The 13,736-nt window shown below is 36.8% G+C and overlaps 1 protein-coding gene across 1 annotated transcript in view; it reads left to right on the forward strand.

Annotated features, from left to right (window-relative positions):
• The window catches only part of GLIS3 (GLIS family zinc finger 3), a 319,845-nt gene that overhangs the window by 209,117 nt on the left and 96,992 nt on the right, over positions 1–13,736 (forward strand). The window contains exons 3-4 of the mRNA XM_090275841.1: positions 9,318–9,479; positions 12,348–12,458. Of these exons, the coding sequence (XP_090131967.1) occupies positions 9,318–9,479; positions 12,348–12,458 (273 nt within the window). The remainder of the gene's footprint in view (positions 1–9,317; positions 9,480–12,347; positions 12,459–13,736) is intronic.

Here is a 13,736-nt window from a genome sequence, read left to right on the forward strand (position 1 = left end):
TATTCTCTTCGTGTGTGAATTTCCTTTTCTCTCTTGGCAAATTCATGTTTGCCTCTACACCCCTGCACACAGATCTTAAACACATACATTTATTACAGAATCTGTGTGGGATATGTGTGCAAGTGTTAAAGTATGTGCCCATGGCTGTACCCATAAGTGCATATGCACATATTTGTACCTATGTGTCTATATGATAGTAAATTGACTTAAACAGCTTGTCTTGGAGGTTTGTGTTGCTGTACGTATGTTAGCATACATTCTGTTGCAACCCACAACAGTTTTTGAGTCAGGAGGTGACAGAATTCAGCAATCATTTTGGGAAACACCATAGTAAATAAATATATTGCTTAGTTCTGTTAAACCAAACATGCCAATTCTTAATAAAACTGAAGGCAAGTGGTGGCATTTTTCATCTTTGCAGTCAAAGACAGTTATAGGGAAGCCAGTCCAATGCCAATAGGAAAGGCAGAGCCAAGGCCTTGCTACAGCCCCCTGTACTCTCATCACAGAATGCTCTGGAGCTAGGCAGGATTATAATTTGGGATCATATAGAATTGCAGTGTTTGCCTCCCAATCAGAGAAGCTGGATAAAGGGTGTGCAAAGGCATGGCATCATGGGAAGTTTCTTAACCTGATCTTTGGGGATTTTTGACTCAGGGCAATTAAGGGCAAGATCCCAAAGATTTTTTTTTCTTTGCATGAGACGCTCTGATGAGAGGCTCTTTCCTGGCATATTTGAGAGCATATTAGCTCAGCTTTTAAAGGGCAATTTAAAAGTTTCTTTTCCTTTATGTATGAAGAAGGCACACATTTATGTGCCTTGAATTATTGCTCATAACATGTTCCCAGTGGGTCTGTGTATGTTTAGCTCAAGTTTGGAAAAGGGTGTGGTATGAAAACAGTTCACTCACTTCACCAGTATTGCTACAAATTTCTCAGAACATCAATAAAGAAGTTAATGCATCTCATCCACACACACAAAATCTTACCATATGTTGTTACTAGCATTGTTTTCTCACATAATTAGATTTAAAATAATTAAATATATTTTTACAGTAGTTCTATAGAACATTAAATTCCGGCAAAACCCGTAAGTGCATTTTACAGCTTTTGCGATGTTGACCATTTGATGTCATCATGAACAGTAACTGGCCCTACCTAATTAAAAGACCTTAATGAGCTTACTACACAACGAAGTCTAGGAAATCAATATGCTTCTTTACAAAGAGTTCATTCTGTCTATTTTGTTTAGCATTTATTTAGCAAATATCTGTGGTCACTTGAATATATGCCAAGCACTGTACTTAGTGCTGGCAATAAAAAGATTAGTAAGACTCAGTCCCTTGTCCTCATAAAGCTCCCAGCCTAATGGCAGGGACAAACAATCCAATCAGTGTAACTCCATGCTTCAATGAATCAGTGGGCAAGGTGCAGTGGGTGAGCGTAGAACACTCCATTGTGCCTCGCGGAGAGTATAAAGGAAGGCATCGCTGAGGAGACGATGCCAAACTAAAGAAAGGGCCAGCAGGATGTCACCAGGCACAGAGACTATCACATGCAGACGCACAAGGGGAGAAAAGGCATGCTGCTTAGTTAAGGAGCTGCAGTTGGACTGGCCTAGAGCCCAGGAGGGAGAGGTGGGAGGACAGAGAGGAGGGGCCCGGCTTGACCACATGCATGCCACACCCTTCTTTGCCCTGTAGTCTGTCTCTGTTTCTCTACTCCTCCTTTCCTTTTGCTCACTTAGTTCCTTCTTACTTTATCTGTTCCCACCTGTCTGCTGAAATTTGAAAAAACCTTTTAGAGAAACCAAGTTTTAGAGAATGTTTGTCATTTTTTTTAATGCCAAAAAGAATGCCTAAAATTCAAAGGATAATATCTCCATTTTTCTCTCAGTTTCCTCACCTTTAGTATATAGAAAATAATTGGGGGGTTTTGGAGCAGGCTGGATCAGATTCCAGATTTATTCAGGGTATATGTCTATCTCCTGGAATGTTCTTTGAATGCAGGAAATGTAGCTTTTCGCCTGATATTTCTTTTGTGTATCCACAGAGCCTCATACAGTGATAAATATGCAAGAACCTCAATACCTGGCATATAGACTTATACTTAAAGAGTTTGAAAAAATATTTTCATCAATACAGCATAGCAAAACACCTGAAAGTAGCTTAATATGTATGTGTATATATACTTCCCAGAAGTGTTGTGCTTGTGTAGATCTATGTATATGGAAATTTATCTGGCTATGCAGTGGTCAGAAACCACTTTTAGATATATTTATGCAGGACCAATAACATAGCCTTAAATATATTTGCTCTACTGGCGTATAATCCAAGTACATTTAGAGAGGTCTGACTGTGAACTTCTGAAATATTCACACTCTAGTGGATATATATTTGGAGTTGCAGGAAATCAATGCTAATAAATAGCAACAGCAAAACATCAGACAGCTAACTTATTTTGTTTAAACAATCCCAGACAACCAGTTTTTATTCATTATTTATCCACTCAATGCCTGAAATTGTAGTTTTCTTGCATTGTATTGACACAACATGAACAATATATGGTACTCTGTATTTGTTGAATAACCAGAGAGGGCTGTATGATCTGTCTTAAATACCAATGTTACACTGTGAAGTATTATTTTTCCAGTTGTGACTATAATGCCCATGATGAGGTTCCATTTGTCTCCAGCTCCTTTCAATTGTTATAAACCAGACACTTCATAATTTCCATAAAAATTTAATATGGTTCAAATGTTGGCACAGAAATAACATATTTCTCTCTACATTGTCATGTGGCTTCTCAAAAGCATTTTTTCTATTTTCATTTTTTTAAGTTCACCCTCACTTATTTTGTCACCTCATTCAGAGTACCCTTTTAAGGAACAACTGCTACCCACAACCCAAGATGTTAAAAAGCAACAAATTGCTTTAAACCAATAAGAAACACATACATACTGCCCATATAGGTAATGTTTGTTTTATGCCGATTTCTTAATCAAAAACAAGAAGCACAGCAAGCCAGGCAGTTGTATTTATGAGCCAGTTAATAGATTTGTTTTGTACACCAAAATAACAAGCAAAACATAGTAACTGGGATCTCTTTATTTTGGTGTAGGAAAACACTACAGGAACGGTTTTATATTAATTCTACAAAACTTTTAATAGTTCCAGAAACTCTGGATAAATGAGTACTGTAGACCACTTCAGAAGGCCAGATGAGTGGCAAGCTCTGCAGTGGTTGACTCACTGAGGTCCAAGTGTCATAGTCCCCGCCCCCCCAGCTGCCGCAACCAAACTGCTGGGCAGGGAGATTTTGAAGGCTGGTGTTGGAAATGCAACTGCAATTCTACTTAGATACTTGGAACCTTTTGATAATCATTTGGGGTGCACTGATTCTGCTAACATTAAGAAAACTCTCAACTTAATCGGTGGGTAATCCTGTCATGGCTTTAAGTCATTTTCCAATGAGGCCATTATTCCTCGGGGTAGAACATTTACATATAAAATCAGATGTTATCTTTTAGCAACCAAAAGGAAACCTAGAAACTCTACTTCTTTGGGTATGTTGTTTTGTTATGGACCTGAGGGAGGGGGAGAATCAAACTGAAAACATGGGTCAAATTACCAAGTGAGAGGACCAAGACTTCTCTGTCCTAGTTGCAGAACTGGTATTGTGAATGAGACAGGGAGAGGAAGGTATTTCTTATTACTCAGTGTAATGAATCCATGAACTAGATTTTTTTTTTTAAAGCTTTAAAACATTTGAAATATTTTCTGTCTCTCCCGTTATATCACACTTTCTGCAGACTGATGTGGGAAATACTAAGATTTGCTGGAGTATCCAGTACTAATACAGGAACACTGGGAACAGAAACCACAGGGTGACGCAAGGCAAAGCATATGCCCTAATGCAAAGGAGACTAAAGAAGTGAAATTGATGACCCCAGTGTGCTTCTGCAGTCTTTCTGTTTTGATTCTTTGTCTCTTTTTTCTTTTTCCAATTTTCTTCTGCTTCCCCGCCCCCAGGTAGCACTTTCTGTTATCTTCCCAATCTCAATTTTAAAATTAGATTTTACTCTTCCACACTATTTAAGGGTAAAGCTGCCACCGTTTGGTTCATCAAAAGCAAGGCCTTTCTTTATTCTTCTTGCTTTAGTTCTTTTATTTATTTTATCTCTTCCTTAAAAAGCAGTCTTATCAAAGTGTATATTTTCAACCTGAGAATGAATAGTTGAATGATTCCTAGAACCTTGCTTCTCAGAGTGTAATCTTCAAACATTCAACATTTAGAGGAGTATCACCTGGAAGAATGTTAGAAATGCAGGCTCTCGGGCCTCACCCCACATCTACTAAATCAGGAACTGCATTTTTTTTTTTTTAATTTTTATTGAACTTATTAGTTGTGGCATTGGTTAATAAGATTATATAGGTTTCAAGTGTGCAATGCTACAATACATGATCTGTATATGTGAGAAACTGCATTTTAACAAGGTGCCCAGGTTACTCAGGAGGACATAAATCCAGAAGGCACTGTCCCAGAAGCACACTTTTGAATCTTAGCTGAATACACAAGTCAGACTCCTCATTTTTTCTCAGGTGTGTGAGGTGGCCCTTGGCCCTTGGCTGTCGCTTTGGCCCTCTCCGAGTCACAGAAGCAATCTTTTATTTACACCTTTTGCAAGTATGTCCATGATTCAAGTGGACTTGGATTCTTGGGCTTATTGTGGAAGTCAGCTCGGCTACATGCATGGCATTAGAAACATTTGGTGACCTTTCCACCAGCATCATTCACCGCTGTTGTCTTTGAGCTGTAAATGGAAGATGTAAACTAGCGTATAATTCATCACCCATTTGCTGACGCTGCCTAGAATATCATAGCATCAGCCATCACTAATGGGATTAATTGGTCTTGACTGATGAATTGTAAAAGCGTATACTTCCAAAGGTTGTAAACATTGAGCCTTAATTGAAATCAAATGTATATTTTTAAAAAGCATGTCCAGCATCATAGACTCCTTTCTGTTCAGGTTTTGTTGACTTTAGTGATGGTATAGAAACCTGATCAGGAAAGGTTTGCTGTTACTACTACTTCGAATATGAATTTATGCTTGTCAGCCCTCTAAGTAGCTGATTAAGGGAGGGAGTAATATTCTTCTTGATTATTGGTTACACATATGGAATAAATCCTATTTTAATGGTGCCTAATGAGCCTTTCATTTTCAGAACCTTACACAAAAGCTTCTAATAGAAAGGGAAAGTAATATTTCAAAGGTCATGTTAATGCCACGTAATGTCAACAATCTGTAATCAAGCCAATATATATAGATGGTGATTACAGTTCAGTTGTGCTCCTTTAAACATGAAATAATCTCCTAAATTAGCAAAGTGATGCAGGCTAGGGTTCTTTGGTTTGAGGCAACTTATAGTTTTTAATTAAAGTTGGTTACTTGAAAACAGCCACGGAGTTAAAGAGAGATTTCTGACTGAGGCTTCATGCAATGCAGTATTTTCAAAGCCCGTGAGATTTCAAGTTCTGTCACTTACAGATTCATGTTTTATTCTTGTATGTGTCTGTAAAGCCACTGAAATGGGCAAATGGAAACTGATGTCTCCCCTCCAGTGTTTTTTCTCAACAGGAGGATGTAATGGACACTACAAATGTGGGGTTTTTGTTGGTCAGGAGGCCACTGAGGGAGCCTTTGGTCAATCTGTCTGGCAGCAGGTTAAGTAGTGGGGAGCTTTAAGGATCTCCAGTATGAGATTGGCATGCTGAGATTTTGTCCCGTTGGCTGTGCAGATGAAGATAACCTTGCCTTACCCTAGACTGCGGATGTTCCTTCCCAGTCTAGGGCTGCTGCTAGTCCACAGGACTCTGTCCCAATTAGAAATGGGTAAATCCCAAGAGAGACTTTGCTGCTGTTAGGAGATTTTCTTAAGATCGACAATGATTACAATAAATGGCATTCCTTAACACACTGGCATACTGTAACATCAGAATCTTCTAGAGGGCTTGTTAACACTCAGATATTGGGTCCCTAGCCCCAGGGTTTTTGTTCTGTAAGTCTGGGGTAGGCCAGAGAATTTGTATTTCTGACAAGTTCCCAGAGCATGTTGGTGATGCCAATCCAGGTACCACATCTTCAGGTGACAATTTGAACCTAAAGTCTCAGGACCGACCTTACATTTTAGGAACCTTAATGGAAAAAACATCTGTTACTCCTCCAGTAGTCCTTGCTTCCCTAGGTTTAATGTTCATTAAAGATTTGGAACACATGAAAAAAAAAACAAAAAAACATTAAGTGAAAGAGGTATCCAAATACCCAAATACCCAAAGCATTCAGTTCTGGTATTCTGTAACAATCTTTTGTAGTTCTACCGAAATGTTAGTTTATTTTTAATGCATTTGCATTTAATTCACCTTGTAATTCTAGGAGTATAATTGCCTGAGGCAGAGGAAATTCCTGTGATGAATTAGAGGGTTATTCCCATAATGAATGATAATTATTCATTACAAAATTGTTTGCTTTCAAGTTTCATCCAGACACCATTAGAGAGATGAACAGCACCTCCTTCCTCTTGCAGAATCATTAGTGTGGCAAGTTCAGTCAGGTGCACTGCCCTGTATACACCTGGATGTTAGGTCTCCTCATCAAGCCTCTTGTTAATTCTTCAGCTTGATTTTACTGGTCTTGAGTTCATGGTTTTTTCAAGTGAATTTCTTAAATAAGAGTGAATAGTGTATATTGAGCGCCTAAGTACATAATATTGCCTTTCTTTTGCCTTTGTTCATACAACCCCTTCACTCTTAATCTTCTCCCTTGAAAATACTATTTTACTAGTACAAGTAATACAAGTTATGTTGTATTCTGGCCTTTCTTGTTACAGAGGAAACATCTGAAATAAGCTGGATTTTTGTGATTCATAGATAATCTTTTTGTGTTTTCCTCCATCTTTGCTATTTAAAAATGGTCAGGTTATTCTCAGACGTAGTTTACTTTTCAGTGATTTGCTTGAAATGTGGCAAGCCCCCTTGGTTTTTGACCATTGCTTCTGTTAGCAGTAATAATAGAAATTAGTTAACTTTTAATTTGACATTTAATTGGACAGTTACTTGGACATTTAACTAGAGAGACGTTATTTTTTACCATTTTGTGTCTGATCCAGTGGACAGTTTGAATCAGTTCTAGGACATGTCTGAGATCCATCCCTGTAATCACTGTATGGGGTCTTGTTTGTCCAATACTCACAGAAACCTCATTAATCTATTCTCAAGTGGTCCTCCACTCCTGTGTTGGGGCTGAAACAATGCAGCCTTCTCTCTTACCAAGACCTGGGGACTGTAGAAGGGAATGCATGCTGGGGCCTACCCAGGTCTGGGTATTCACCCTGGAACTGGCCCCAGAATGGTGTCCACCCTACAAAAGGGCCTTGCTATGAAATAGGCTACAGGCTTGATGTGTTTAAAACCATGGGCTCATTTTAGACCTAAGTGTGGTCCACCAAGTGGTTCCAAGTAAAATAACCTGAGCTCCAGCAGTTTGCTCTAAGTTGTCATTCAGAGAGAGACTTAAAAACAGAAATTTGGTCAGCAGAGGCCTATTAGCTATGAATTGGGGGTTAACTTTGAGTCCCTTTATTCTGGAATGCGGGACCCATTTGAAAAGCTATGGAAATAAGCCACTTAATTCCTCTTTCCCTCTAGCATTATATCTTTCACTCCGATGAAAAAGTAGTTGGCTTTGTCAGCAATCATCTTCTGTTCAGGCTAAATTTATTTTTATGGGAAACAGAAATCAGGAAAACACCAAAATTATTTTAAGCAAAATATCAAAATTGAAATAAACCAACATATGTCTGTGAAACATGTATAACTCTCAATCAAAAATAAGTGCAACTTTCACTTAAAATCCCTCAAAATACTTCAGCACGCAAAATCTGGACAACTTAAATAAATGGGAGTATGGCCTGTTTGACTATTCTTTCTCATTAGTTCATTCTTTACTTGAAGATGAAAATTAGAATAAGTAAAATCTGGCCAGCTCTGGCTCTTCCCTCCGTGAACAATGCACTCCTTCATCTATTGTAATAAGCAAGCGAAACAAGGAGTTTTATGAAAAATCTTGAAGTAGGGGTAGGTTGTACCTCCTAAGTTTGAAAGGAAACCGTCTTGTATTTACCTTCTTCACTTAGATTCTGTCCTTTCCACACCCCTCCTCACACACACATTCCTCTCTAAGAAGTGAGGTTTCTTAATTGCTTTAAACATACTATGCTTTGTTCTAGTTAGTTTTTCCATATTCATAAGTTTCTTTCTCAGTGAGAATGCAAGTGGCATTAAAGCTGTCAAACTGACAAATATTCTGGGGCTTAGCACCGATGAGAAAGCGAAGGATAAATAGCCATCTCACCTTTAAGCTTCATTTATAGGCTTTCTCTAACACATTTTCTTCATTAGATTGGCATTTCAAGGATTGGAATCACTTTGACCAGCTGATATTTTGCCCACAGAAGGCATTTTGTAAAAATTACCACCAATAAATATTACTGATAAATCAATTAAGTATTTATTGAAATTGTCAGTCTTTCATTTTCAATTCTTCTCTTCTTGAACTAGGTAATCAAATTTCTTTTAGAAAATATAAATAAGTAACACCACCACTTTGTTTGAAAAATGATTTAGCATTAAATGAATTGTCTTTCGGTACCTCTTTGAAAGAATCTTCAAACACTTGATCTCATTAGACTTGGCATCACCCTTAGTAAATTCAGCCTTTCGTGAGCTGGAAAATCCCTTAAAATATGGTTAAGCAAGTTTATGATTGTAATAATTCAGTGATACATACCTTTTTCTTCTTGAACTCTTGGATTGTCAATTCACTTTTTTTCTCATGCATCACTCTGATTTTTTCTTGTTAGTTCATTAGTTGTAAAAAGTTCCTTCCTGGTTCCTTCAATTTAGACCAATTTTGAAATGGAAAAGTGTGTTAATTTTTTAATAAATCTTTAAGACATGCATTACTTTATTTTTATTAACTGAGCCAGATGGCTCACAGTGAATTTTCTCTGACATAAGTAATCACAGGAATCAGTTTGGGACCCAAATCCAGTACAGAAAGTGGCATGTATATTCAATGAAAAAATGCAATTCACATAAATATATTGTCGATATATTTAGAAGTAATATTTTTTACTGTTTGGATTTTATTTTATTTTAGACTAAGTACAAACTAGGATTTTTTTTCCTATCCCTCAAACGCAAACATTCAAGGTCCTTTTCAGTAACCCAAAGTTGTTTTGTTTTGTTTTTTGCAGTTTGAAGGTTGCAAGAAGGCATTTTCAAGGCTCGAAAATCTCAAGATCCACTTGCGGAGTCACACTGGCGAGAAGCCGTATTTGTGCCAGCATCCGGGCTGTCAGAAGGCGTTCAGTAACTCCAGTGACCGCGCCAAACACCAGAGGACGCATCTGGACACTGTAAGAAGGGCAGCAGCTTTCCAGCTTTCAGCTTGAAGCGCTGTGTGAGGAAGTGCCCTTTGGATAGTGGGATGGTGAAGGTGTTTGCTTTATGGTCTGCAGGTTATAGGGGCAATGCCAAGGCAGCCACGGGAGGAACCTGGGGAAGGGCCAGAGGGGCCCTGTTTGGCGCCTTCCTTATTTTTCTGTAGTCGTGAGTATCCTACATTATTACAGCTGCCTGGGACAAAGGGGTTCTTTGGTAACAACTGTGTACAAGGCAGAGGCAGTTTATGGTCTGTCCTATAGCAAATTTTGGTAGAGAATGACCAGTACAGGTTGGGCATTAAAATAAGTATTCAAATATCAAAATATACTGAGATACACAATATACAGGGTGGGGCAAAAGTAGGTTTACAGTTGTGAGTAGGCAAAACAGTTTATTTTTTAATTATTATTTATTAATTATTGTATTATTTTCCATACAGACAACCATAAACTTACTTTTGTTTTGTTTTGTTTTTTCCTTATTCTGGTTCTTTTCTTCTTGACATAAAAATGTGGAGGCTAGCGTGGTTTTTGAAAGTAAATCTGGCCTTTTGCTTTAGAAACCACGTGGTATTTTCACCCTTAAGTAATCTAAAAAGAATCAGCAACTCCTTCCCCAGGGTTCAGTTTTATCAGGATTTCTATGTGTTAACAGCCACATATCCATTGACATAAATCCTATGGAACAATTGATTTTCATTATTTTAAACCTTAACTCTCTTAAAGCTGTAACATTTTGCTCATTTGCAGACGTGTTTTTCTATGACTCTCTCTTTTATTTCCTCAATTATGTTGATTGTTCTCCTTTGCATTTCTCAGGTTTCGATGCCATTTTCCTTATATGAGGCCAGGTAGACTATATGTAATTTCACTTCACTTAAAGCTATCAGGATAAATGTATTATACACATCACAGATCTCTTATCCCGCATTCTTGCAAATAATGTATTCATGACAGTACTTTTTCAGTGTTAACATTCTGATGTCTATTATTAAACTACATCAGAATTTGAATTTTGAAAAGATACTGTTATTTCTACACACCTTCTCATGCATATTTAATATTCTTCTGATGTTACAGTTGACATATTTATTAAATTTTATATTAATCTCTATTAGTCATATTGATATAAGCCATTTTAACTATATGTCATGTAACCTTTCTAAACAGAATTATATTCTGATATACAGAAATGTGATGGTTTGCCTAGTAAATATCTGAAGTATAATTAGAGTAATATGGCTGTAAGATAGACTCTTCCTGCTCCAGCCGAATTGAATTCAGTGATTTTAGGACTAACAGAATAGAATATTAAATTAATAAATTTGGTGAATAGCAGTATTTTTTAAAGGTAGAAATAGGAAAAAAAGAATAAATTATGTTAAATGCCCTATTTGATATGTCTAAAATGGTCTTGGTAGAATCCAATAAATTTTTCAATTTTTCATTGAACTTTATCATGGAAGAATGAACATTCATGAAACAAGATTGTCTTGAGAAATTACTTCTACTCTAGCTAGTTATCTGTAGTTTGAAAGAACTATTGTGAAGCTACGTGTTATGGTTCTACAGTATCCTTCTTTATTTGGAGCTAATTTTAGCTAACCAACTAAGAGCATTTTCTAAAATCATTGTGGAATTTAGAAAATATCCCTTTTTAAAAGTTTTGAGGAAAGGTACCTAAGATAATGATTTTATGATTCAATTCAATGCAGTAGCTGTTAAAACTCAGCTATTTTTATTTGTAAAAATCACTTCTCTAGTAAATCTTTTAAAATCATCATTTTTAAGATGCAAACTACCTACTGTTTAAATTTGTATTGTGTTTAACAATTTGGTAAGCTATTTTAAAATCATATAGAGATCAAACATTTGTTTTAAAGAGCAAACTGCAGTTGCTTAAATAATTTTTTATTTAAATTTAGGTGTTCATTTTCTTTCAGTAAGTACTCCTTATGCTAATGTCATCAGAATTTTGGATAAAATATCTTCCTTCAGCTAAGTGGATTCTTTACTTAAAGGAAAATGGTTTTCCCATCAAAATTACTGAGTTCATAATTCTAACCGTGAATAGTTTTATTAATGCATCTTACTATCGAAACAGGGGAAATAACTTTACACTACAAAAATAAAAAAGGGTTTAGTCTCAGCCTTAAGCTCCACACGTCATATCCCTCAGGGGCGCGGGGGGACTCGGAGTAGCCAAAACTTGTTTCCTCATCAAGCTCAGCCAAGGACTTTTCACAAAACCCAGGCTTAGTGCGAGGATTCCTCTACAACTAACAACATTAATGTCTCTCTTCTGACTTTTCATCTGTCATTTGTTTGAAACTACTATCTCCTACTTACTTTCTACTAATTTTCCCTTTTAATTCTCTCCCTCTCTCTTTCTGAATCAGGTGTCTTCTGAAACATTCCCAGTCTTTTCTGGACTTTTCTACAGCTTCTTTATACCTGAACTCTTAAAGAATATGTGTTTCCTAGTTTCTGACAATACCAAAGATTGTTTTCAGGGGAACATAACTGTAAGTATGACTGAAGATGCTTACTAATAATTTCCATGTTAAAAAAATGCCACAAGAGGTTCCTGGTAAGAGTGCACTCTATAGTAATCTCTAAAAAAACCATCAAAGATAGGCCATTTCTTTGTTTCTTGAAAGATTACTCTTCCTTTTGCCCTGATGCAAACTTACTGAACTTTCTAATTAAAATGTTTGGGTATTACCCAACATTTCACAACAGTTTGTAACAGCTCATGCTCTGAAGTCAGTAGTCTTTGAGTAAACCTTGCCCACTTACTTCTATGATTTAACCATAGTTGTTTCTTTCTTTCTTATTTAGAAACCGTATGCATGTCAAATTCCAGGATGCACCAAGCGCTATACAGACCCAAGTTCCTTACGAAAGCATGTGAAGGCACATTCTTCCAAAGATCAACAAGCAAGGAAAAAGGTAATTTTTAAAAAGAAGTTACCCAGAAAAAGCATTTAAATTCTTTCAGTACTGGGAGGTTCTGTAGGGCATTGGAAATTCTTATACTTCTCAAGGTGTGATGTATTTTAGACTCTTTGCAGAGAGAAGACTTCCATGAAGTAGAGACATACTCTTTTTATTGCACTCTATTCCTCTTCCCAGATAATTGTTTTTTATGGGACCCTCCACCAGCAAAAATATTGACTCCTTGAAGTCTCAAATGATGGTTAGCATTTTTTAACAATAAAGTATTTTTTAATTGAGGTATGTACATTGTTTCTTCAGACATAATGCTACTGCACACTTAATAAACTACAGTATAGTATAAACATAACTTTTATATGCATTACAAAACCAAAATACTCTTGTGACTCATTTTATGTGATACTTGCTTTTAGTGCAGTGCTCTGGAACCAAACCTGAAATGTCTGTGAGGTGTGTCTGTAATAGCAAGGCTATGGTTTGCATAGCTGATATTAGCCAGAAATGAATTTCTGGGGAGGGCTTGTATAATGGGAATCAGAAAATTAAGTGTAAGTCAGCTAAACTGCAAAATAACAAAGGCTTTTATGGAAATTAAGTCCAAATAATGAGAAAATTCAATGGGGTAAAACAGCACAACAGAAATTCCATTGGGTAAAACAACACAATAGAAATCCTTTCTGGAGATAAATGCTTTTTCATAAAATATCAATCGGCTAAAATTTTAGTTCTGATGAAGAAGGTAGGTGAATCTCTAGGATGAGTAAGAATAGAAGCATTCCTCCCTTTCCGCTCAGAAAAAAAAATCTTATTAGGTACTGTGTATGAAAATCTGAGAAAGGAATTGAACTTAAAATTACTTTGACATCAATGAGGGATTAATGCATCTTTCAAAGTTTATAGAAATCATACTATCTAAAATTTGAAAGAAATGTTAATGATCAACCAGCCAACCTACCTAGCTTGATCTCCTCACCTTGTAAGATCTCGGGCAAGTGGCTGGCCATGCTGTGCTCCAACACCTCAGAGATGAGGAATTTACCACCTTACAAGGCATTTCCTAATGATTGAGTTTGTAAACTTGTGGACGAGCATGTATCTTCTGACCATAGCAGAAAGTGTATTGACTTGACCTTGGCTTTTTGAGTATTTTATTTATGTTCAGATGGGTACCTGTTTTAAGGGGCCTTCATAACAAATTTAAGGGAAGTTTAGACCCCTTATTTCAAGTGATTGAACCCCATGGCCATGGTTTGCAAGCCACTCTGACTTCTA

Source organism: Furipterus horrens, unplaced genomic scaffold, assembly GCF_987537825.1.
Source record: "Furipterus horrens unplaced genomic scaffold, mFurHor1.1.pri manual_scaffold_4, whole genome shotgun sequence".
Lineage (NCBI taxonomy): Eukaryota > Metazoa > Chordata > Mammalia > Chiroptera > Furipteridae > Furipterus > Furipterus horrens.